Here is a 26,216-nt window from a genome sequence, read left to right on the forward strand (position 1 = left end):
TGCGGGGTCACTTATGACCCTGGGAAGATCTATGAGACACTCAACATTATAGCTTCAGATGGTATTGTAATTTGTCAACTCTAATGATTATATTTTACTGTTTTGCAGGGAAGCATGGCCATCAGACCTAGAATAGCAAGAATTACAGCTACACAAGCACTGAGACTGATTCTTGATGCCCAGAGTGAGGATGAAAAGGATGATGGACAAATATATTAAAGAGTGAAATAATTATGAAGAACCCTAAAACAAACATTTATATAGAACTATTCCAATATAAAGTCAATGGGGTCATAAATAACCCCTCAGTCATATTAGTCGCCAAAATAGCTTGGTTGCTTGAGGGTTAAAAACAGTGTTTATCAAAGAAAGAATGGAAGGCATTTGCATATTCTGCCCTCTATACTACACAATATTATTAAATGATTCCAGCAATCTAGAGGAATATCATTGCTCAAAGGGCAAGGGCAGAAGTCTAAAGCCCCTTTCACACTGGCGTATTCGTAGAGCTGCTTATTGTGGCGTATCGTTTACGCTGAGTTGAGCAGCTCTATGCCCACTTTGAGCAGCTCTACATTGAGTTTTTGCTCCCTACGCAGCAGTATGTTGAGGGCTACACACGTAGGACGGAAGAAATTAAACATGTTTAATTCTCTTCGGCATTGAGCGCTGGACACAGTTTTAAGCAGGTCTGCGCAGCACAGCATTACTGCATGCAAGTCTGTGCAACACGGCGCTCCTGTACACGACCAAAAACTGAGTGATAAATCCAGAAGAATCAGCTGGAGAACATGAGAACATGATCACGCAGCCTGCAGTGCCTGTGTGTTCAGAACAGGGAATCAAACCTCAACTCAGAAATCCAGAAACAGCAGGTAGGTCGCTCACTCTCTCTCTCTCTCTCTCTCTCTCTCTCTCTGTGTGTCTGTTCAAACCTGTGACTTTAAAATAAAAGCGCTGTTGCTGCATGTTGGTGCGCTCATCAAACGCCCTGATCGATCAGGTCTGATCAAACCTGAATACGCGCTGTGACTCTTTAAAATAAAAGCCTTGTCGCTACATATTTGTGCACTCATCAAACGCCCTGATCGATCAAGTCTGATCAAACCTGAAAAGAGCTGTGACTCTTTAAAATAAAAGCCTCGTCGCTGCATGTCGGTGCGATCATCAAACGCCCTGATCGCCTGATCGATCAGGTCTGACCAAACCTGAAAAGAGCTGTGACTCTTTAAAATAAAAGCTTTTTCGCTGCATGTCGGTGCACTCATCAAACGCCCTGATCGATCAGGTCTGATCAAACCTGAAAAGAGCTGTGACTCTTTAAAATAAAAGCCTCATCGCTGCATGTCAGTGCGATCATCAGACAACCTAAATGAACAGGTCTGATAAAATCAGAGGACCTGATCGGAGCAACCGGAGCTTTAAAAGTTTAACGAGTCACAGCGCTTCATTCACAGCAGCCTTTACCACAGCCAGACTCAGCAGCATCTGTACACAATAAAAATGATCCACCAAGATAAAAAATAAAAATAATAATAATAATGTTAAATGACTCTGTTTCTGAGCCGCACCACACCATGCAGTGGAGAAACAGAGTGCACTTCCACAGAGGCAGAAAATAGCAGCTTTGGCTACGTACGTGGCAGTAATGAAACTGTAAAACCCTCATGATACAGTCCACTGTTTTCCAAGTGCAGTGATGTGTTCTGCACAGCCAACGGGAGTGAACTGGTTTTAAATAGCGACAAGGTACACGCGACTATGTGCACATATTAAAAAGCGAACATACGCAGCTGCAAGCAGATCCACGAAGACGGAAAAAGGCTGAGTATGCGAGCATTTCGGGCATATTTAAATGAAACACAACGCTGCAATACACAGCTCTACAAATACGCCAGTGTGAAAGGGGCTTAAGATGAAGACCCATAATATCCAAACCCTGAGATGACACTGCAAGAACGGTCATTCATCAATAGGTGATATAACCACAAGGGCAAGGGATTACTTTAGAAAACCGTTGTCAAGCACTACAATATGGAATTTATTTCACAAATGCCACTTAGACCTTTACTTTGTAAAAAGAAGCTTTATGTTAGCATTGTCAAAAGTAGACTCAACTTCTCTGGGCTTGGAGGCATCTGGATTGGCTCATTACATAGTATCAACATGCACTGTGGTCAAACAAATCAGTATTTCAGATCATTTTTTGAAAAAATGGATGCTGACCAAAAGTGAAAAGGACCATCCAAAAGGCAGGGTCTGTTATGGTTATGGGGTTGTATCAGTGCCCTTGACGAAGGAAATTTACACTTCTGTGATGGAAGCATTAGTGCAGAAAGGTTCACTGATATTTCAGAGCAACATATGCTGGCTTCAAGACAAATTTTCCAGGGACGTCCATACATTTTTCAATAATATACTGCAAAACCACATTCTGCACACATTACAAAGGCATAGCTGCAGAATAAGAGGATACTGGACTGGCCTGGCTGCAGTCCTGGCCTGTCCTCAGAGAATGTGTGACACCGTACTTTTGCACACCTTAAGATGTGTGTGCAGGAAGAACAGGACAAAATAACATTTACAGTTTAAAAGGCTTTATCACTTGGTATCCCATAATGCCAAAATGTCTTTTAAGTGTTATGAGAAGGAATGACATTACAAAGTAGTAAATTTTGTTTTTGTTGTTTTGGAATATGTTGCAGGTCTTAAATGCATGAATGGATGCATATTAACAAATAAAATTAAGCTGACTAGAAAAAAAATGAAATATCTTGGGGTCATATGATCGCCAAAGAAACAGAAGTCAAAGTAAATGTATGAATCACTGTTTTTGTTTGTTTAATTTTGCATTCAGTCCCAATTTTTTCTGATTTGGGGTTACACTGTACATATATAAAACTTGCTTCTTCTTCTCCACATGTGAAAAGATGACATTAACAAATTCTGCTTGAGTCGATTTTTATACTTCTAATTCATTATTGGATGGAGGGTGTGTGGAGGAAACACTGCATTACATCAATATGCTAAAGAGCCGTTTGCTCAGTTCAGCCATCCATCATGAACAAACTGCATTTTTAGTCAAGCTTTGACATTGACGGCCAAAGCATTTTGCAGTGGTACCTAACATGAACCAATTCATACACCAGCTGCAACTTGAATCCCGAATCAGAAACATTTAGCAAGCTTCCTGTTTGTCCAGCTGAGGAGCCCTTTCAGTCACACTACTTTCCTCAAAAAATTAAATGATTCATTTCAAACAGAAAAGATGACTGCAGATACTGATTTGGTTTTCATGACATTTATGCAAGATAAATACAGTGCATGGTATGGAGTAAATACATTTTTTCCCTGAAAATTCTACTCACAGCATTCCATAATGACAACATGAAAAAGTTGTTTTTTTAAATTATTTTTGCAAATTTATTAAAAACAAGAGCAATATGCAGGGGTGGTGGCCAAGTGGTTAATACACTTGGTTTCAGTGCAGAAGGTTCTGGGTTCAAATCCCACCCCTGCCACATTTCTCCATGTAATGTGGAGTTGCATCAGGAAGGGCTTCCGGCGTAAAACCCGTGCCAATTCAACATGCAGATCCACCTTGGATTTGCTGTGGCGACCCCGAGTGCAAACAAGGGAGCAGCCGAAGGGACTTACTTTATTAAAAACAAAAGCAATCAGAGATTTCTGACATCTGCCAATCTGGATCTGGATCACCGCCACAATTTAATGGAGTTTTCCATCAGCTAACATCTATCTGTGGTGAAAATTTGGTGAGAATCTGTGAAGTAGTTTTGAAGTAATCCTCCAAAACCTATATAAAGCGAAATATGGATCCATATGAACTCCAACATTTAGTGGAGTCTTCCATGCCCTAATATCTATCTGTGGTGCAAATTTGGTGAGAATCCGTGAAGTAGGTTTGATGTAATCCTTCAAAGCACACATAAAGAATCACCTTGTTCCAGAATCCGGATTCAGCTCTGAATCATTTCCAAAATTTAATGGAGTCTTCCATGGCCTAATATATATCCGTGGTGAAAATTTGGTGAGAATCCGTGAAGGAGTTTTGACTTAATCCTTCAAAGCCTATATAAAGAACCATCTTCTTCCAGAATCTGGATTCGGCTCTGGATCACTTCCAAAATTTAATGGAGTCTTCCATGGCCTAATATGTATCCGTGGTGAAAATTTGGTGAGAATCCGTGAAGGAGTTTTGACGTAATCCTTCAAAGCCTCTATAAAGTGAATCGTGATCCAGAATCCTGATTTGGATCCAGATCACCTCTAAAATTTAATGGAGTCTTCCATGGCCTAATATATATCTATCTGTATTGAAAATTTCATCAAAACCTGTGCAGTACTTTTGAAGTATTCCTGCTAACAGTAATCCTTCAAAGCCTATATAAAGTGACACTTCATCCAGAATCTGGATCCAGATCACCTCCAAAATTTAATGGGTTCTTCCATGGCCTAATATCTATCTGTGGTGAAAATTTCATCAAAATCGGTACATTAGTTTTGACGTACTCCTGCTAACAGACAGACAGACAGATGACAAATAAACGCAGATGTAATTAAAAACTAAGAAATCACGTGTACATAAGTATTCACATCCTTTGCTCAATATGTTGTTGATGCACCTTTGGCAGGAATTACAACCTCAAGTCTTCTGAAACATGATGCCACAAGCTTGGGCACCTATGATTGGGCAGTTTTGCCCGTTCCGCTTTGCAGCACCTCTCAAGCTCCATCAAGTTGGATGGGGAGTGTCAGTACACAGCCATTTTCAGATCTCTCCAGAGATGTTCAGTGTTCAACCGGATTCAGGTCTGGGCTCTGGCTGGGCCACATAAGGATGGAAACAGTGGATGCACCTGAGCTCCATTTTGAGCTTCATGGCAAAGACTGTGAATACTTATGTGCATGTGATTTCTTAGTTATTTTTGAATAAATTTCTAAAAATGTAAAAAAAAACAAACATTTTGTCATTATGGGGTATTGTGTGAAGTTTGAGGAAAAAAATTAGTTTCATCCATTTTGGAATAAGGCTGTAATAAAACAAAATGTGGAAAGAGTGCAACTCTTTACATACTTTCTGGATGCACTGTATCTTCAAGCGGAGGAGAAATATGCGAGAGGTCACTATGGGAGTCAACTGTGAGGGAGACTGTGATTTCAGACCTGACTGCACTTCAAAAATTAAAGTAGCATGCCAGTGGGGAGGGTGTGTATAATCAGGTGTGTATCTGTGTGTGTTCTTACCGATGACCTGGATGGCAGCTGAGGAGTGGACACAACCACGCTGGTTACAGGCAGTGCAAGTGTAAAGACCAGCGTCCTCCTCTCTCACACGCTGGATGCTCAGTGTGCGGTTTGAATCCTGCAGCTGGATTCCTGTGATAATACAGCCATGCAAACCAATGTTTTTTTGAGAAAAAGTTAGGTTCTTTTAATGACCTGGATCCACATGCATGCATGTAGACACACATTTTTTAATTGCACATTTTATTTTATTTGCACATTTCCTGTTTGAACATTTTTACTGTGAATTACTCAATATTTAGTGTATAATTGCACATGCCTGTACAGACAGAGCACAGCTCAAACTGAAGTCAAATTCCTTGTATTCCTTCAGATACTTGGCGAATAAAGGCCATTCTGAATCTGATTATGATTCTGACAAGCGTCCACACACACACACACACACACACACACACACACACACACACACACACACACACACACACACACACACACACACACACACACACACACACACACAGTCTTAGTGACGAATCAGAGTGCCTGGGTTTGTGATAGTTATGGATCAAGACCAAGATCTAGGCTTTCTAGAATCAACCATCAGAAGTGTATCTGTATGCAGTCAATATGTGGAACCTTTAGACAGGTTTGCTTATCTAAGCTGCAACATTCATGTATGGTTTCTTGGCCTTTCAGCTCAAGAGCTGCCTGGGAAGAGATTAAGGAGTCATGAGGTCCTTGGACAGAGGTGTTTGCTGATGCTGATATCTTTGCAGGAGAACAAAGGTTCAAGTCTTTAGGGTCCTGGGTGCTACAGGTTGTAAGACTTGGACTCTAACCAGTGACCTGAGATGTCTGGATGTCTTTGACACCAGTTCTTTTTGAAGGATCCTTGGGTACCGCTAGAATGATTGTGTCACGCAAGTGGTTACTTAGGGAGACTAGGATGAGGATTGTCAGGGAGTGCCAGCTACAAAACTTTGGCCATGTGGCGCATTTCTCTGTGGTTGGAGTGATGCCCATATTTCATCTGGCTGTGGCAGACAGATGGATACTTCTGAGAGGTCGGGTTGGGCCAGTTGCCTACCTGGGTGGTTTCATCCAGAACCCGAGGTGGTGTGACCGGACCTGACCTCCTCTCCTTTTTATAAACACACGCTCAGCTATAATGGTACCAGGTAAAAATTCAAACATAAGTCACACCAGACAGCATGTATCAATCAGACAGCTGAAGCAGTTTTCAGTCTGTGCTGAACTATTTTCCTCATTATTTCTTTCACGAGTGGACAGAAATAATTCAGCACATTCAGAATCATCCTGCAGACATTTGCCAGTGGAAGATGATCTTTTCAGTGAGATCAGCTCTTCAGTGTGGTCCTGATAAGCCCACAGACGTTTCCCCACTGTGGTGTGACAGACGTCTGTCTGCTGTCTGGTGTACTGTGCAGCAGCCTCATTTCACCATGCAAACTAATCTGTTTTAATCCACCCCCCCTTTATCAATATCTTTCCAATTTGTGATTCTTTTGGCTGCTCTCATTTTTGCTCAGAGTCACTAAAATCGATCCTGCATGGATCTGCATGTTGATTTGGCACAAATTTTACACCAGATGCCCTTCCTGAAGCAGCTTCTTGTTGTGCACCATATAATGGCTTCTATTCCAGGTTCCTATCAATATTTTCATTACCATTCATTAACAAAGTAACCTTTCTTGTAATGCAGAGCTGTAAACTGCCCTGGCCCCGCCCCTTTGTCTAATCTCTGACAGAATAGATGAAAATCAGTTGTTGAACCCTGTCCTACTGCACATCACAATAAAAACACAATTTAGCAATAAATCAGACCACTAACTGCGAACAAACTAAAAAAAGTTCAACTTGATATAGTTCTGTCCGAAACTTTATTACAGCAGCTGTAGACATGGGCAGATTTCTGGCATTTTGACAGTTTAGCATTGTTTGGCTCATTACAATGTTGCTTAAATTGTTCTTTTTTGTGCACTTTGGATATGAAAAACAAATTATGAATATAAGGGCTGCTTCACTCATAGTGCGAGTGTGGTCGAAGTGCGCTTGAAGCAGGAATCATATGCAAAACATGTAAATTCGTAGCTGCCTTGAACGCCTCGTGCACTTGTTGCTACAACTATTTGCGCACACCATCGGCTGAAAGACAGAGTGTGCACTGTGTGAGCCCATCAAACCCTCTCATGCCAGGTGTCAGCCTAATTGCTGCTGACACACACATCTATCACAGCTCGTGTGGCACTTAGTACAAATAGCCACACATTTTCTATCATCACGAAAACAGTCTGCAGTGGTGTGATGTGATTCCACATGCTCCAGTTGCTCGCACTGTGTTCGTGCACTAGCGTGCACAACACCTTCGCAGCAGGATCGTACATGCCTGCACGCCGGCACAATGTATTTGTGGTTCGTTAACTGGAACTGTTTCGCCATAATTCGACCAAATTCGCACTATGTGTGAAGGAGCCCTACCATTGGGCAAATGTTAATAATGTTTGACAAAATAGTAACAAAAGGTGCTTTTTTTAAAAAAAAATTAGGTTTACTGAAAGAGGATTTCTGCACTTGATGAGCATTTTCTTTTTATATTACTGCAAAAAATTGTTTCTTTGTACATTTTAGACTGCATTCACACTGTCAGCTGAACTGACACAGATATGAAATCATATAATTTATCGTTGTTGTTGTTGTGGACAGATGCATTCATAGATTCAGATGGGTACGAGTATTTTGCAAAGGCAGAATTAAGAAATCCAGGATGAGAGACAAAGCCAAGCTTGACCTAGCCTCGTTAATACAGTAACTTAAATTATGTTTCGTGATGGACAGTCCAGGCTGAGGAGGAGTGACTAGTTCAAGCACGGTGCAAGTAATCCAAATAAAGGAGCGTTTGTGGTTTTCTTCAGTGCAGCATGAGTTCAATTTCAGATTTATGGATGCTGAAATAGAGAAACATGTGCAGCGTACTTTAAACTCATGCAATCAGTAACTGCTACTAATAGAAGCTTATGAGGAATCAAGGCATGTGCAGTATGTACAACCCCTGGCAAAAATTATGGAATCACCGGCCTCAGAGGATGTTCATTCAGTTGTTTAATTTTGTAGAAAAAAGCAGATCACAGACATGACACAAAACTAAAGTCATTTCAAATGACAACTTTCTGGCTTTAAGAAACACTATAAAAAATCAAGAAAAAAAGATTGTGGCAGTCAGTAATGGTTACTTTTTTAGACCAAGCAGAGGAAAAAAATATGGAATCACTCAATTCTGAGGAAAAAATTATGGAATCACCCTGTAAATTTTCATCCCCCAAATTAACACCTGCATCATATCAGATCTGCTCGTTAGTCTGCATCTAAAAAGGAGTGAACACACCTTGGAGAGCTGTTGCACCAAGTGGACTAACATGAATCATGGCTCCAACACGAGAGATGTCAATTGAAACAAAGGAGAGGATTATCAAACTCTTAAAAGAGAGTAAATCATCACGCAATGTTGCAAAAGATGTTGGTTGTTCACAGTCAGCTGTGTCTAAACTCTGGACCAAATACAAACAACATGGGAAGGTTGTTAAAGGCAAACATACTGGTAGACCAAGGAAGACATCAAAGCGTCAAGACAGAAAACTTAAAGCAATATGTCTCAAAAATCTAAAAATGTCCAACAAAACAAATGAGGAACAAATGGGAGGAGACTGGAGTCAACGTCTGTGACCGAACTGTAAGAAACCGCCTAAAGGAAATGGGATTTACATACAGAAAAGCTAAACGAAAGGCATCATTAACACCTAAACAGAAAAAAACAAGGTTACAATGGGCTAAGGAAAAGCAATTGTGGACTGTGGATGACTGGATGAAAGTGATATTCAATGATGAATCTCGAATCTGCATTGGGCAAGGTGATGATGCTGGAACTTTTGTTTGGTGCCTTTCCAATGAGATTTATAAAGATGACTGCCTGAAGAGAACATGTAAATTTCCACAGTCATTGATGATATGGGGCTGCATGTCAGGTAAAGGCACTGGGGAGATGGCTGTCATTACATCATCAATAAATGCACAAGTTTATGTTGATATTTTGGACAATTGAAAGGATGTTTGGGGATGATGAAATCATTTTTCAAGATGATAATGCATCTTGCCATACAGCAAAAATTGCAAAAACATTCCTTGCAAAAAGACACATAGGGTCAATGTCATGGCATAGGGTCAATGTCAATGAGCAGATCTGATTTGATGCAGGTGTTAATTTGGGGGATGAAAATTTACAGGGTGATTCCATAATTTTTTCCTCAGAATTGAGTGATTCCATATTTTTTTCCTCTGCTTGGTCTAAAAAAGTAACCGTTACTGACTGCCACAATCTTTTTTTCTTGATTTCTTATAGTATTTCTTAAAGCCAGAAAGTTGCCATTTGAAATGACTTTAGTTTTGTGTCATGTCTGTGATCTGCTTTTTTTCTACAAAATTAAACAACTGAACGAACATCCTCTGAGGCCGGTGATTCCATAATTTTTGCCAGGGGTTGTACTTACAAAAAAGAAAAAGGATTCAGAGCAGCTGTAAGAAAATAGAAAAAAAATATGGCAAACAATAGCGGACTGATTAATGTGTAATTAGGGTAAAAATATCCATTCACTGATAATTATACCATTCACGTAGCCACTTGCCATTTGCACAAATTGCCGGTTTTGCACTTTGGCTTAAAAGAGAGCCGTGAACGTTAATATGTTATTCAGAAAGTTTTCAGTGAAGATAAATTACAACCACTAATCTACAATATTAAAATATGTGTGACTCTGGATATTATACATCTCTCTCTTGCTTGCTCTCTCTCTCTCACACACACACAAAATACTCTTTCAGGTAACACATAATATAATAATTAATATATTAATATTCAGCCATGTTATCTCCTTCATCGTCACTTCAGTAATGTGTGTAGCCTTCCATTGTCTGTGGTGTGATGAGATTTGTTAGTTTAAAAAAACAAACAAACAAACAAAAAACTGCTAAACATGTTTTCTCAGTTTTTCCTGTAAATTTCAATCTTGATTAATTTTGCAGAATGAAATAACAAATAAATAACATCATCGGGCCTTAGCCCATGGGGCCCGGCCGGGCTCAGCCCGAAAGAGCGACGTGGGCCCGCCCTCCTGTGGGTTCAACACCTGCAGAGGGGGCCATGGGGGTCGGGTGCAGAGAGGACTGGGTGGCGGTCGAGGGCGGGTGGCCCAGCGGCCCGATCCATGCTCACAGCCCCTGGCTGTTGGGACGTGGAATGTCACCTCACTGGGGGGGGGAGCCTGAGCTTGTGCGGGAGGTTGAGAGATACCGACTAGATATAGTCGGGCTCACCTCCACACACAGCTTGGGCTCGGGTACCCAACTCCTGGAGAGGGGCTGAACGCTCCACTTTTCTGGCGTTGCCCACGGGGAGAGGCAGAGAGCTGGAGTCGCATTGCTTATTGCTCCCCAGATAGTCGCCATGTGTTGGAGTTCACTCCGGTGAACGAGAGGGTCGCGTCCCTATGCCTTCGGGTCGGGGACAGGTCTCTCACTATTGTCTCAGCCTATCCCGGGGGAGGTTGGAGACATGGAGTCCGAGTGGACCATGTTCTCCACCTCCACTGTCAATGCGGCCGCTCATAGCTGTGGTCACAAGGTCTCTGGTGCTTGTTGCGGCGGCAATCCCTGAACCCGGTGGTGGACGCCGGAAGTAAGGGATGCTGTCAAGCTGAAGAAGGAGTCCTACTTGTCTTTGTTGGTAGGTGGGACCCCGGAGGCAGCTGACAGGTACCGGCAGGCCAAGCGTGCCGCAGCCCGTGTGGTTGCAGAGGCAAAAAGTCGGGTCTGGGAGGAGTTCGGGGAGGCCATGGAGGAGGACTATCGGTCTGCCTCAAAGAAATTGTGGAAAACCGTCCGACGCCTCAGGAGGCGGAAGCTGCTCTCCACCAGCACGGTCTACGGTGCGGGTGGGGAGCTGTTGACCCTGACTGGGGATGTTGTCGAGCAGTGGAAGAAATACCTCCAGGATCTCCTCAATCCCATCGTCACGTCTTCCAAAGAGGAAGCAGAGACTGGGGACTCAGAGGAAGACTCATCCATTACCCAGGCCGAAGTCACCGAGGTGGTTAGAAAGCTCCTCAGTGGCAAGGCTCCTGGAGTGGATGAAATCCGTCCTGAGTACCTTAAATCTCTGGATGTTGTGGGACTGTCTTGGCTGACACACCTCTGCAACATCGCGTGGCGGTTGGGGACAGTGCCTCTGGATTGGCAGACCAGGGTGGTGGTCCCTCTGTTTAAGAAGGGGAACCGGAGGGTGTGTTCCAACTACAGGGGGATCACACTCCTCAGCCTCCCCGGTAAGGTCTATTCCAGAGTACTGGAGAGGAGAATTCGACCGATAGTCGAACCTCAGATTCAGGAGGAGCAGTGTGGTTTTCATCCTGGTTGCGGCACACTGGATCAGCTCTACACGCTCCATCGGGTACTCGAGGGTTCATGGGAGTTCGCCCAACCAGTCCATATGTGCTTTGTGGATCTGGAGAAGGAGTTTGACCGTGTCCCTCGGGGCACCCTGTGGGGGGTGCTCCGGGAGTACGGGGTCCGGGGTCCTTTGCCTAGGGCTATCTGGTCCCTGTACGACCGCAGCAGGAGCTTGGTTCGCATTGCCGGTAGTAAGTCAAACCTGTTTCCAGTGCACGTTGGCCTCCGCCAGGGCTGCCCTTTGTGACCGGTTCTGTTCATTATCTTTATGGACAGACTTTCTAGGCACAGCCAGGGTGTAGAGGGGGTCTGGTTTGGGAACCACAGAATCTCATCTCTGCTGTTTGCGGACGATGTGGTTCTGTTGGCTTTGTCAAATCAGGACCTTCAGCATGCACTGGGACGGTTTGCAGCTGAGTGTGAAGCGTCTGGGATGAAAATCAGCACCTCCAAATCCGAGGCCATGGTTCTCGACCAGAAAAAGGTGCTTTGCCCTCTTCAGGTCGGTGGAGTGTCCTTGCCTCAAGTGGAGGAGTTTAAGTATCTCGGGGTCTTGTTCACGAGTGAGGGACGGATGGAGCGTGAGATCAACAGACGGATCGGTGCAGCATCTACAGTGATGCGGTCGCTGTATCGGACCATCGTGGTGAAGAGAGAGCTGAGTAGGGGAACAAAGCTCTCGATTTACCAATCAATCTACATTCCAATCCCCACCTATGGTCATGAGATTTGGATCATGACCGAAAGAACGAGATCGCGAGTACAAGCGGCTGAGATGAGTTTGGCAGGGCGCTCCCTTAGAGATAGGGCGAGGAGTTCGGTCACTCGGGAGGAGCTTGGAGTCAAGCCGCTACTCCTCCACGTCGAAAGGAGCCAGTTGAGGTGGCTCGGGCATCTTTTCCGGATGTCCCCTGGACGCCTTGCTGGAGAGGTGTTCCGAGCATCGGGAGGAGGCCCCGGGGAAGACCCAGGACACGCTGGAGGGACTACGTCTCTCGGCTGGCTTGGGAACGCCTTGGGGTTCCCCTGGAGGAGCTGGAGGAGGTGTGTGTGGATCGGGAGGTCTGGGCAGCTTTGCTTGAGCTGCTGCCCCCGTGACCCGACTCTGGATAAAGAGGAAGAAAATGGATGGATGGATGGATGGATAAATAACATTTGACTTTAGCTGATGTGTAATACCCCAGGTACACACACACACACACACACACACACACACACACACACACACACACACACACACACACACACACACACACACACACACACACGCACACACACACACACACACACACTCTGTCCCCTCTGCCTGCCCAACTGCCTCTGCACATCTTGCAGGGCCATGCCCCACTGTTTGAGAACCACTGGAATAAAGCATAAATGGACATTAGTAAAATAATGAAGAATTAATTCTCTCCTCCCTCTTACTCTTCATCTTCTGTCCTCTTTCTTTCCCTCCCCATCTCTCTCTCTCTCCCTCATTAAATTCCTGCCACACTTCTCAAATCCTGTCTTCATAACTCATTAATTATCCACGAAGAGCCACATGTCCCAGGGGCCCCTCTGTGTGAACCCAGAGCATCTCCTGTCACTCAGATCCATGCTGGCCCCCTCAGCGCCGCCTTCATCTCCTCCAGGATGATCAAAGACAGTCTGGAGTTACCTGTAAGTGCTGTGACAGTTAGAAGATGCCTGTGTGAAGCTAATTTATTTGCAAGAATCCCCCACAAAGTCCCTCTGTTAAATAAAAGACATGTGCAGAAGAGGTTACAATTTGCCAAAGAACACATCAACTGGCCTAAAGAGAAATGGAGGAATATTTTGTGGACTGATGAGAGTAAAATTTTTTTTTGGGGGTCCAAGGGCCGCAGACATTTTGTAAGACGACCCCCAAACTCTGGATTCAAGCCACAGTTCACAGTGAAGACAGTGAAGCATGGTGGTGCAAGCATCATGATATGGGTATGTTTCTCCTACTATGGTGTTGGGCCTATATATCGCATACCAGGCATCATGGATCAGTTTGGATATGTCAAAATACTTGAAGAGGTCATGTTGCCTTATGCTGAAGAGGATATGCCCTTGAAATGGGTGTTTCAACAAGACAATGACCCCAAGCACACTAGTAAACGAGCAAAATCTTGGTTCCAAACCAACAAAATTAATGCCTCGCAGATGTGAAGAAATCATGAAAAACTGTGGTTATACAACTAAATACTAGTTTAGTGATTCACAGGATTGCTAAAAAAGCAGTTTGAACATAATAGTTTTGAGTTTGTATCGTCAACAGCAGATGCTACTATTATTGCGAACACCCCCTTTTCTACTTTTTTTTTACTAATAGCCCAATTTCATAGCATTAAGAGTGTGCATATCATGAATGCTTGGTCTTGTTGGATTTGTGAGAATCTACTGAATCTACTGGTACCTTGTTTCCCATGTAACAATAAGAAATAAACTCAAAACCTGGATTAATCCTTTTAGTCACATAGCACTACTATTATTCTGAACACTACTGTATACTGTGGCAGGAGCAGCAGGAGACAGCGGTGACATCTGCTCAGGATGTGATCGATGTGGAATTCTTTTGGAGGACTGTGTTTTAGACTGTCACCTGCTCCTTTGTGTGTCTGTGAGGTCCTGCTGCACAGAATAATCCAAATGGATAAGGGTGAGAAGGGAATAAGAGAAATTAAGTCAACTCAAGTCTGGGAGCACGCAGTGGTGCAGTACACTGCCTCATCCACTGCAACGCAGAACCGGCGCGGTCCTGGATGGCAACCACCCAGAAAGACAATCCATTCATCCTCACCTCTCGAAAGTTGCCATCAGTGGCAGCTGGTGGTATTGATTTTTAAGAGGGCGCACCTTTATGTCTTCATGAAGGGAGACTTGCTGCAGGACTGCATTACGAAGGTAGGCTGAAAAGTTCTAAGGCTCCCCGTGAAGGAGTAATGCATTAACTGCATTATAGTGAGCCTTAGAACTTTTCAGCCTACCCTCATACTTTTCAGGAAATGCACCTAACAAAAACTGCCAACTTAGCAGAGATTTGAAACCAAATATAGTAGTATTGCTAACTCTCTCTCTCTCTCTCTCTCACACACACACACACACACACACACACACACACACACAAAATCACCTGTCATTGGATGACAATAATTAATGTCTTTAACTATGTCGGCCTGTAACTACCATCTGCTGTTCAGGCGGCCCTTCACAGTGTGTTATTATTATTACTATGTTAATCTGTATAAAGACCATCTTTAACGTAGTTGAACCATTGAAATGTTTTAAAACTCACTGTTTGAAGTTTGATGAAGTTGTGAATGATACTCACCACTGGCTTCAAGTTATGAATTCAGCTTGCGAGGCTAGCTTTGATTCAAAGCTTCGATTCAAAGCTTCCGATACACCAGAGTGCTTCAGCTGCAATCTTTGCTTGGGATAATGTGAAATCCTACCTTGATATCTAACATTATCAATCAACAACTAGGTACTGCAGCTTAGTTAGCCCACAGTCGGCTTCTTGTTTTGAATTCAGTCAGCGAAACGTTTCAAGTGAAAGTTTTGAAGCATGTTCACAGATTCCAAAGAGTGCCTCTCATTGATCTCCAATTCAGAATCCAAAAGTACACAGATGAAATAAGACAAAAGCAGCTGGAAGTTAAGCTTGAAGCACATAGGCCACGGCAGTCATTGGTGTACCAGTAATTTTTCTGGGTATTACGGCCAGAGTGGGTAAGTGAAACTCTTGCGCTGGGCATGAGTGATTTGTCCACTGTCCAATTAAATTAGATCAAAAAAGATGAAAAACTATGCCAGTTTTTTTAATATCAAATTGTTGTGATGACACTGCATCCCATGGTATTCTATTTATTTTTTTAATGGCTAACTTATTTTCTATGTATCTTTTGTATTGGGTGGTTACTGTGTTTTGTGTGCCAGTATGTAAGCTGCTAAAACTAATTGCCCCTGGTGGGATGAATAAAGTCGTCTAAGTTTAAGTCTAAAAGTCTGGTCCACGACGCACAGAAGTGCCTCTCTGAGGGAATGTTTGATGCCCTATTTAAAATTCAGCCTCATGTCACATGATAGTGAAAAGTTTACAACCTTAAACAGATCTTCATATGACCGGCGTCGCAACCACGAAGCGGGCTTTACTCTCACTAATCAAAATTAAAAGAAATGAAAACATTGAAATGCAGTGTTGGAACACATTTAAATGCATACTGACACTGGCAGACACTTGCGTGCTCTCTGAGAAAACATTACTTATTTATTATTTAGTAATTATGTTGAGTATATTTTCTTTGTAAATATTTTAAGGGGGCGGTGCCCTCTAGTGACCAGCTGTCTGCCACAGCAACGTGGTCTTCTTCAGTAGCTGAGGTCCTCAATACCGAAGCAATGTACAGAATGTCATCGCTGAGGGTTCCTCATAATGCAACAATAATAATGCACACAGAGTTTCCCTAAGTAACCTTTCATTAGACACAAAGTCTTTCCAGCAATACCCAAGGATCCTCTGAAGAGACCTGGTACCAAAGGCATCCAGTCAGTGCCTTAGGTCACTGGTAAATGTCCAAGTCTCAGAATGATACAGCACAGGAAATTTTGCTGAATAAAATTTACTCTGCTGGGATAGTATTTAATCCCAGTCTAAATAGAGTAAATTACACTCTATCATAGAGTGAATCAGCTCGATAGTTGTCGCAGACTGAACGGTCCACCCCCTAAACATTGGTCCGCTCTGCCTCCACGTGCATGTGTCATGCTGGAGACCTATGGAGCTAAATCAAGGCCAAAAGTTTTGTAATCTGAAAATAAAAAAAGATTGAAAAAATAAATTCTGAAACTGAAAATTCAATGTTTGTTCTTGAATTTTATAATCATTTAAAAAGTATTATCAAAATAAAAATAAGTGATTGCTCGGCCTTGAAAAAATGTCAAACAAAATTCCAGATAATCCGTGTCTGCTACATTTACAAACGCAAATACACTAACGTCTATAAACCCAGAGAATATATTCACGAGAGTTTTAGGCACTAGAGTTTAATGCTGTTATCTGTGGACCCTGAACAGAGTGTCTGAAATGCATTTGTCCTGTCGTGAATGTCTGAGATTACCTTATGCTACCCATAATGCATTGCTGCCTGGCACAGCATGTGCTCACAAAACCTTAAAAATTAGCACATTACTTTAAAACGAAAACATATATCTGATATTTTCACTTTATAAACTTCAGACATGACAATAATTTTAAATAACTTGTCTAAAATGAGTGGTTAAAATTTGAACCATAAGTTAAACATGTATGCCTCTGGATGACTTGGTGACATTGTGATTATATTAGTATGGTGTTAAAGGAAATTACTTTTTTTGGTTACCAGTTCTCCTTTGCTTACAGATGAATGCTTTCTGTTTGCAGAGGGTAGAACATTAACAGGTAGATTTCAACAGCTTTAACAGTTTTAAAAATGTTTTTCACTGTTCAGCTTAGTTTAGTACGTTAATGGTCTAAAAGTTATTGGACGGTAATTCATCGGAAGATAATTAGTCCGATGATGGTTTTTAAATTTATCTAAAAAGATAATCTGATAATGAAAACATTATCTTCGATAATTATCTGTTATCGGATTATCGGAAGTGTGCCCACCACTGCCCTTAGCAAAGGACCCCGTACTCCCAGAGCACTCCCCACAGAGTGCCCTGAGGGACACGGTCGAACGCCTTCTCCAGATCCACAAAACACATGTGGACTGGTTGGGCGAACTCCCATGAACCCTCGAGCACCCGATGGAGCGTGTAGAGCTAGTCCAGTGTGCCACGACCAGGACGAAAACCACACTGCTCCTCCTGAATCCGAGGTTCGACCATCGGTCGAATTCTCCTCTCCAGTACTCTGGAATAGACCTTACCGGGGAGGCTGAGGAGTGTGAACCCCCTATAGTTCGTACACACCCTCCGGTCCCCCTTAAACAGAGGGACCACCATTATTTTATTTTATTTTTTAGCACTGTTGTCGTGCGTTACCTGTGCTGTTCCACAGCCTGTCCAGTGGATTTTTATTTTATTTTTAGCACTGTTGTCGTGTGTTACCTGTGCTGTTCCACAGCCTGTCCAGTGGATTTTTATTTTATTTTTTACCACTGTTGTCGTGCGTTACCTGTGCTGTTCCACAGCCTGTCCAGTGGATTTTTATTTTATTTTTTACCACTGTTGTCGTGTGTTACCTGTGCTGTTCCACAGCCTGTCCAGTGGATTTTTATTTTATTTTTTACCACTGTTGTCGTGCGTTACCTGTGCTGTTCCACAGCCTGTCCAGTGGATTTTTATTTTATTTTTTAGCACTGTTGTCGTGTGTTACCTGTGCTGCTCCACAGCCCGTCCAGTGGATTTTTATTTTATTTTTTACCACTGTTGTCGTGTGTTACCTGTGCTGCTCCACAGCCTGTCCAGTGGATTTTTATTTTATTTTTTACCACTGTTGTCGTGTGTTACCTGTGCTGCTCCACAGCCTGTCCAGTGGATTTTTATTTTATTTTTTACCACTGTTGTCGTGTGTTACCTGTGCTGCTCCACAGCCTGTTCAGTGGATTTTTATTTTATTTTTTACCACTGTTGTCGTGCGTTACCTGTGCTGTTCCACAGCCTGTCCAGTGGATTTTTATTTTATTTTTTACCACTGTTGTCGTGTGTTACCTGTGCTGCTCCACAGCCCGTCCAGTGGATTTTTATTTTATTTTTTACCACTGTTGTCGTGTGTTACCTGTGCTGCTCCACAGCCTGTCCAGTGGATTTTTATTTTATTTTTTACCACTGTTGTCGTGTGTTACCTGTGCTGCTCCACAGCCCGTCCAGTGGATTTTTATTTTATTTTTTACCACTGTTGTCGTGTGTTACCTGTGCTGCTCCACAGCCCGTCCAGTGGATTTTTATTTTATTTTTTACCACTGTTGTCGTGTGTTACCTGTGCTGCTCCACAGCCTGTCCAGTGGATTTTTATTTTATTTTTTACCACTGTTGTCGTGTGTTACCTGTGCTGCTCCACAGCCCGTCCAGTGGATTTTTATTTTATTTTTTGGCACTGTTGTCGTGTGTTACCTGTGCTGCTCCACAGCCTGTTCAGTGGATTTTTGTTTTGTTTTTTGGCACTGTTGTCGTGCGTTACCTGTGCTGCTCCACAGCCTGTCCAGTGGATTTTTATTTTATTTTTTGGCACTGTTGTCGTGCGTTACCTGTGCTGCTCCACAGCCTGTCTAGTGGATTTTTATTTATTTTTTACCACTGTTGTCGTGCGTTACCTGTGCTGCTCCACAGCCTGTCCAGTGGATTTTTATTTTATTATTTTTATTTTTTTTTTTTTAGCACTGCTGTCGTGCGTTACCTGTGCTGCTCCACAGCCTGTCCAGTGGATTTTTATTTTTTTTTAGCACTGTTGTCGTGCGTTACCTGTGCTGCTCCACAGCCTGTCCAGTGGATTTTTATTTTATTATTTTTATTATTTTTTTTTTAGCACTGCTGTCGTGCGTTACCTGTGCTGCTCCACAGCCTGTCCAGTGGATTTTTATTTTATTTTTTGGCACTGTTGTCGTGCGTTACCTGTGCTGCTCCACAGCCTGTCTAGTGGATTTTTATTTTATTTTTTACCACTGTTGTCGTGCGTTACCTGTGCTGCTCCACAGCCTGTCCAGTGGATTTTTATTTTATTATTTTTATTTTTTTTTTTTTAGCACTGCTGTCGTGCGTTACCTGTGCTGCTCCACAGCCTGTCCAGTGGATTTTATTTTTTTTTAGCACTGTTGTCGTGCGTTACCTGTGCTGCTCCACAGCCTGTCCAGTGGATTTTTATTTATTATTTTTATTATTTTTTTTTTAGCACTGCTGTCGTGCGTTACCTGTGCTGCTCCACAGCCTGTCCAGTGGATTTTTATTTTATTTTTTACCACTGTTGTCGTGTGTTACCTGTGCTGCTCCGCAGCCTGTCCAGTGGATTTTTATTTTATTATTATTATTTTTTTTTTTTTTAGCACTGTTGTCGTGTGTTACCTGTGCTGCTCCACAGCCTGTCCAGTGGATTTTTATTTTATTTTTTGGCACTGTTGTCGTGCGTTACCTGTGCTGCTCCACAGCCTGTCCAGTGGATTTTTATTTTATTTTTACCACTGTTGTCGTGCGTTACCTGTGCTGCTCCACAGCCTGTCCAGTGGATTTTTATTTTATTTTTTGGCACTGTTGTCGTGCGTTACCTGTGCTGCTCCACAGCCTGTCTAGTGGATTTTTATTTTATTTTTTACCACTGTTGTCGTGCGTTACCTGTGCTGCTCCACAGCCTGTCCAGTGGATTTTTATTTTATTATTTTTATTTTTTTTTTTTTAGCACTGCTGTCGTGCGTTACCTGTGCTGCTCCACAGCCTGTCCAGTGGATTTTTATTTTATTTTTTGGCACTGTTGTCGTGCGTTACCTGTGCTGCTCCACAGCCTGTCCAGTGGATTTTTATTTTATTTTTTACCACTGTTGTCGTGCGTTACCTGTGCTGCTCCACAGCCTGTCCAGTGGATTTTTATTTATTTTTTGGCACTGTTGTCGTGCGTTACCTGTGCTGCTCCACAGCCTGTCTAGTGGATTTTTATTTTTTTTTTTAGCACTGTTGTCGTGTGTTACCTGTGCTGCTCCACAGCCTGTCCAGTGGATTTTTATTTTATTTTTTGGCACTGTTGTCGTGTGTTACCTGTGCTGCTCCACAGCCTGTCTAGTGGATTTTTATTTTATTTTTTGGCACTGTTGTCGTGCGTTACCTGTGCTGCTCCACAGCCTGTCTAGTGGATTTTTATTTTATTTTTTACCACTGTTGTCGTGCGTTACCTGTGCTGCTCCACAGCCTGTCCAGTGGATTTTTATTTTATTATTTTTATTTTTTTTTTTTTAGCACTGCTGTCGTGCGTTACCTGTGCTGCTCCACAGCCTGTCCAGTGGATTTTTATTTTTTTTTAGCACTGTTGTCGTGCGTTACCTGTGCTGCTCCACAGCCTGTCCAGTGGATTTTTATTTTATTATTTTTATTATTTTTTTTTTAGCACTGCTGTCGTGCGTTACCTGTGCTGCTCCACAGCCTGTCCAGTGGATTTTTATTTTATTTTTTACCACTGTTGTCGTGTGTTACCTGTGCTGCTCCGCAGCCTGTCCAGTGGATTTTTATTTTATTATTTTATTTTATTTTTTTTAGCACTGTTGTCGTGCGTTACCTGTGCTGCTCCACAGCCTGTCCAGTGGATTTTTATTTTATTTTTTGGCACTGTTGTCGTGTGTTACCTGTGCTGCTCCACAGCCTGTCCAGTGGATTTTTATTTTATTTTTTACCACTGTTGTCGTGCGTTACCTGTGCTGCTCCACAGCCTGTCCAGTGGATTTTATTTTATTATTTATTTATTTTTTTTAGCACTGTTGTCGTGCGTTACCTGTGCTGCTCCACAGCCTGTCCAGTGGATTTTTATTTTATTTTTTGGCACTGTTGTCGTGTGTTACCTGTGCTGCTCCACAGCCTGTCCAGTGGATTTTTATTTTATTTTTTACCACTGTTGTCGTGCGTTACCTGTGCTGCTCCACAGCCTGTCCAGTGGATTTTTATTTTATTTTTTGGCACTGTTGTCGTGTGTTACCTGTGCTGCTCCACAGCCTGTCTAGTGGATTTTTATTTATTTTTTACCACTGTTGTCGTGTGTTACCTGTGCTGCTCCACAGCCTGTCCAGTGGATTTTTATTTTATTTTTTACCACTGTTGTCGTGCGTTACCTGTGCTGCTCCACAGCCTGTCCAGTGGATTTTGATTTTGATTTTATTTTTTTTTTGGCGCTGTTGTCGTGCGTTACCTGTGCTGCTCCACAGCCTGTGTAGTGGATTTTTATTTTGTTTTAGCACTGTTGTCGTGCGTTGCCTGTGCTGCTCCACAGCCTGTCCAGTGGATTTTTATTTTTATTTTATTTTTTAGCACTGTTGTTGTGCGTTACCTGTGCTGCTCCACAGCCTGTCTAGTGGATTTTTATTTTGTTTTAGCACTGTTGTCGTGCGTTACCTGTGCTGCTCCACAGCCTGTCCAGTGGATTTTTATTTTTATTTTATTTTATTTATTTATTTTTTTTTATTTTTTTATTTTTTTAGCACTGTTGTCGTGCGTTACCTGTGCTGCTCCACAGCCTGTCCAGTGGATTTTTATTTAGCACTGTTGTCGTGCGTTACCTGTGCTGCTCCACAGCCTGTCTAGTGGATTTTTATTTTGTTTTAGCACTGTTGTCATGCGTTGCCTGTGCTGCTCCACAGCCTGTCCAGTGGATTTTTATTTAGCACTGTTGTCGTGCGTTACCTGTGCTGCTCCACAGCCTGTCTAGTGGATTTTTATTTTGTTTTAGCACTGTTGTCGTGCGTTACCTGTGCTGCTCCACAGCCTGTCCAGTGGATTTTTATTTAGCACTGTTGTCGTGCGTTACCTGTGCTGCTCCACAGCCTGTCCAGTGGATTTTTATTTTATTTATTTATTTTTTAGCACTGTTGTTGTGCGTTACCTGTGCTGCTCCACAGCCTGTCTAGTGGATTTTTATTTTATTTTAGCACTGTTGTCGTGCGTTACCTGTGCTGCTCCACAGCCTGTCTAGTGTCGGATTCCCTGTTTGGGAATCCGCTAGCTTAGCGTAGCTACTAGCTCTTAGCCGTTTTAGCATGGCGGCTTCTCCTGTCTCTCCCGTACTTTTCTGCTCTGGGTGTGAAATGTTTAGTTATTCCTCGGCCTCTTTTAGCAGTAACGGTACTTGTAATAAGTGCAGCTTATTCGTAGCTTTGGAGGCCAGGCTGGGCGAATTGGAGGCTCGGCTCCGCACCGTGGAAAATTCTACAGCTAGCCAGGCCCCTGTAGTCGGTGCGGACCAAGGTAGCTTAGCCGCCGTTAGTTCCCCCCTGGCAGACCCCGTGCAGTCGGGAAGGCAGGCTGACTGGGTGACTGTGAGGAGGAAGCGTAGCCCTAAACAGAAGCCCCGTGTACACCGTCAACCCGTTCACATCTCTAACCGTTTTTCCCCACTCGACAATACACTCGCCGAGGATCAAACTCTGGTTATTGGCGACTCTGTTTTGAGAAATGTGAAATTAGCGACACCAGGAACCATTGTCAATTGTCTTCCGGGGGCCAGAGCAGGCGACATCGAAGGACATTTGAAATTGCTGGCTAAGGCTAAGCGTAAATTTGGTAAGATTGTAATTCACGTCGGCAGTAATGACACTCGGTTACGCCAATCGGAGGTCACTAAAATTAACATTGAATCGGTGTGTAACTTTGCAAAAACAATGTCGGACTCTGTTGTTTTCTCTGGGCCCCTCCCCAATCAGACCGGGAGTGACATGTTTAGCCGCATGTTCTCCTTGAATTGCTGGCTGTCTGAGTGGTGTCCAAAAAATGAGGTGGGCTTCATTGATAATTGGCAAAGCTTCTGGGGAAAACCTGGTCTTGTTAGGAGAGACGGCATCCATCCCACTTTAGAGGGAGCAGCTCTCATTTCTAGAAATCTGGCCAATTTTTTGGGATCCTCCAAACTGTGACTGTCTAGCGTTGGGACCAGGAGGCAGAGCTGTGGTCTTATACACCTCTCTGCAGCTTCTCTCCCCCTGCCATCCCCCTATTACCCCATCCCCGTAGAGACGGTGCCTGCTCCCAGACCACCAATAACTAGCAAAAATCTATTTAAGCATAAAAATTCAAAAAGAAAAAATAATATAGCACCTTCAATTGCACCACAGACTAAAACAGTTAAATGTGGTCTATTAAACATTAGGTCTCTTTCTTCTAAGTCCCTGTTGGTAAATGATATAATAATTGATCAACGTATTGATTTATTCTGCCTAACAGAAACCTGGTTACAGCAGGATGAATATGTTAGTTTAAATGAGTCAACACCCCCGAGTCACACTAACTGTCAGAATGCTCGTAGCACGGGCCGGGGCGGAGGATTAGCAGCAATCTTCCATTCCAGCTTATTAATTAATCAAAAACCTAGACAGAGCTTTAATTCATTTGAAAGCTTGTCTCTTAGTCTTGTCCATCCAAATTGGAAGTCCCAAAAACCAGTTTTATTTGTTATTATCTATCGTCCACCTGGTCGTTACTGTGAGTTTCTCTGTGAATTTTCAGACCTTTTGTCTGACTTAGTGCTTAGCTCAGATAAGATAATTATAGTGGGCGATTTTAACATCCACACAGATGCTGAGAATGACAGCCTCAACACTGCATTTAATCTATTATTAGACTCTATCGGCTTTGCTCAAAAAGTAAATGAGTCCACCCACCACTTTAATCATATTTTAGATCTTGTTCTGACTTATGGTATGGAAATAGAAGACTTAACAGTATTCCCTGAAAACTCCCTTTTGTCTGATCATTTTTTAATAACATTTACATTTACCCTGATGGACTACCCTGCAGTGGGAATAAGTTTCATTACACTAGAAGTCTTTCAGAAAGCGCTGTAACTAGGTTTAAGGATATGATTCCTTCTTTATGTTCTCTAATGTCATATACCAACACAGAGCAGAGTAGCTACCTAAACTCTGTAAGGGAGTTAGAGTATCTTGTCAATAGTTTTACATCCTCATTGAAGACAACTTTGGATGCTGTAGCTCCTCTGAAAAAGAGAGCTTTAAATCAGAAGTGTCTGACTCCGTGGTATAACTCACAAACTCGTAGCTTAAAGCAGATAACCCGTAAGTTGGAGAGGAAATGGCGTCTCACTAACTTAGAAGATCTTCACTTAGCCTGGAAAAAGAGTTTGTTGCTCTATAAGAAAGCCCTTCGTGAAGCTAGGACATCTTTCTACTCATCACTAATTGAAGAAAATAAGAACAACCCCAGGTTTCTTTTCAGCACTGTAGCCAGGCTGACAAAGAGTCAGAGCTCTATTGAGCTGAGTATTCCATTAACTTTAACTAGTAATGACTTCATGACTTTCTTTGCTAACAAAATTTTGACTATTAGAGAAAAAATTACTCATAACCATCCCAAAGATGTATCGTTATCTTTGGCTGCTTTCAGTGATGCCGGTATTTGGTTAGACTCTTTCTCTCCGATTGTTCTGTCTGAGTTATTTTCATTAGTTACTTCATCCAAACCATCAACATGCTTATTAGACCCCATTCCTGCCAGGCTGCTCAAGGAAGTCCTACCATTATTTAATGCTTCAATCTTAAATATGATCAATCTATCTTTGTTAGTTGGTTATGTACCACAGGCCTTAAAGGTGGCAGTAATTAAACCATTACTTAAAAAGCCATCACTTGACCCAGCTATCTTAGCTAATTATAGGCCAATCTCCAACCTTCCTTTTCTCTCAAAGATTCTTGAGAGGGTAGTTGTAAAACAGCTAACTGATCACCTGCAGAGGAATGGTCTATTTGAAGAGTTTCAGTCAGGTTTTAGAATTCATCATAGTACAGAAACAGCATTAGTGAAGGTTACAAATGATCTTCTTATGGCTTCGGACAGTGGACTTATCTCTGTGCTTGTTCTGTTGGACCTCAGTGCTGCTTTTGATACTGTTGACCATAAAATTTTATTACAGAGATTAGAGCATGTCATAGGTATTAAAGGCATTGCGCTGCGGTGGTTTGAATCATATTTGTCTAATAGATTACAGTTTGTTCATGTAAATGGGGAATCTTCTTCACAGACTAAAGTTAATTATGGAGTTCCACAAGGTTCTGTGCTAGGACCAATTTTATTCACTTTATACATGCTTCCCTTGGGCAGTATTATTAGACGGTATTGCTTAAATTTTCATTGTTACGCAGATGATACCCAGCTTTATCTATCCATGAAGCCAGAGGATACGCACCAATTAGCTAAACTGCAGGATTGTCTTACAGACATAAAGACATGGATGACCTCTAATTTCCTGCTTTTAAACTCAGATAAAACTGAAGTTATTGTACTTGGCCCCACAAATCTTAGAAGCATGGTGTCTAACCAGATCGTTACTCTGGATGGCATTTCCCTGATCTCTAGTAATACTGTGAGAAATCTTGGAGTTATTTTGATCAGGATATGTCATTCAAAGCGCATATTAAACAAATATGTAGGACTGCCTTTTTGCATTTACGCAATATCTCTAAAATCAGAAAGGTCTTGTCTCAGAGTGATGCTGAAAAACTAATTCATGCATTTATTTCCTCTAGGCTGGACTATTGTAATTCATTATTATCAGGTTGTCCTAAAAGTTCCCTAAAAAGCCTTCAGTTGGTTCAGAATGCTGCAGCTAGAGTACTGACGGGGACTAGCAGGAGAGAGCATATCTCACCCGTGTTGGCCTCCCTTCATTGGCTTCCTGTTAATGCTAGAATAGAATTTAAAATTCTTCTTCTTACTTATAAGGTTTTGAATAATCAGGTCCCATC

At 42.4% G+C, this 26,216-nt stretch overlaps 1 protein-coding gene across 1 annotated transcript in view; it reads right to left on the reverse strand.

The window, feature by feature from the left end:
* The window catches only part of flt4 (fms related receptor tyrosine kinase 4), a 332,301-nt gene that overhangs the window by 75,859 nt on the left and 230,226 nt on the right, over window positions 1-26,216 (reverse strand). Inside the window, 1 exon segment of the mRNA XM_034181393.1 lies at window positions 5,266-5,397. Coding sequence (XP_034037284.1) covers window positions 5,266-5,397 — 132 coding nt within the window.

Source organism: Thalassophryne amazonica, chromosome 11 (assembly GCF_902500255.1).
Source record: "Thalassophryne amazonica chromosome 11, fThaAma1.1, whole genome shotgun sequence".
NCBI lineage: Eukaryota > Metazoa > Chordata > Actinopteri > Batrachoidiformes > Batrachoididae > Thalassophryne > Thalassophryne amazonica.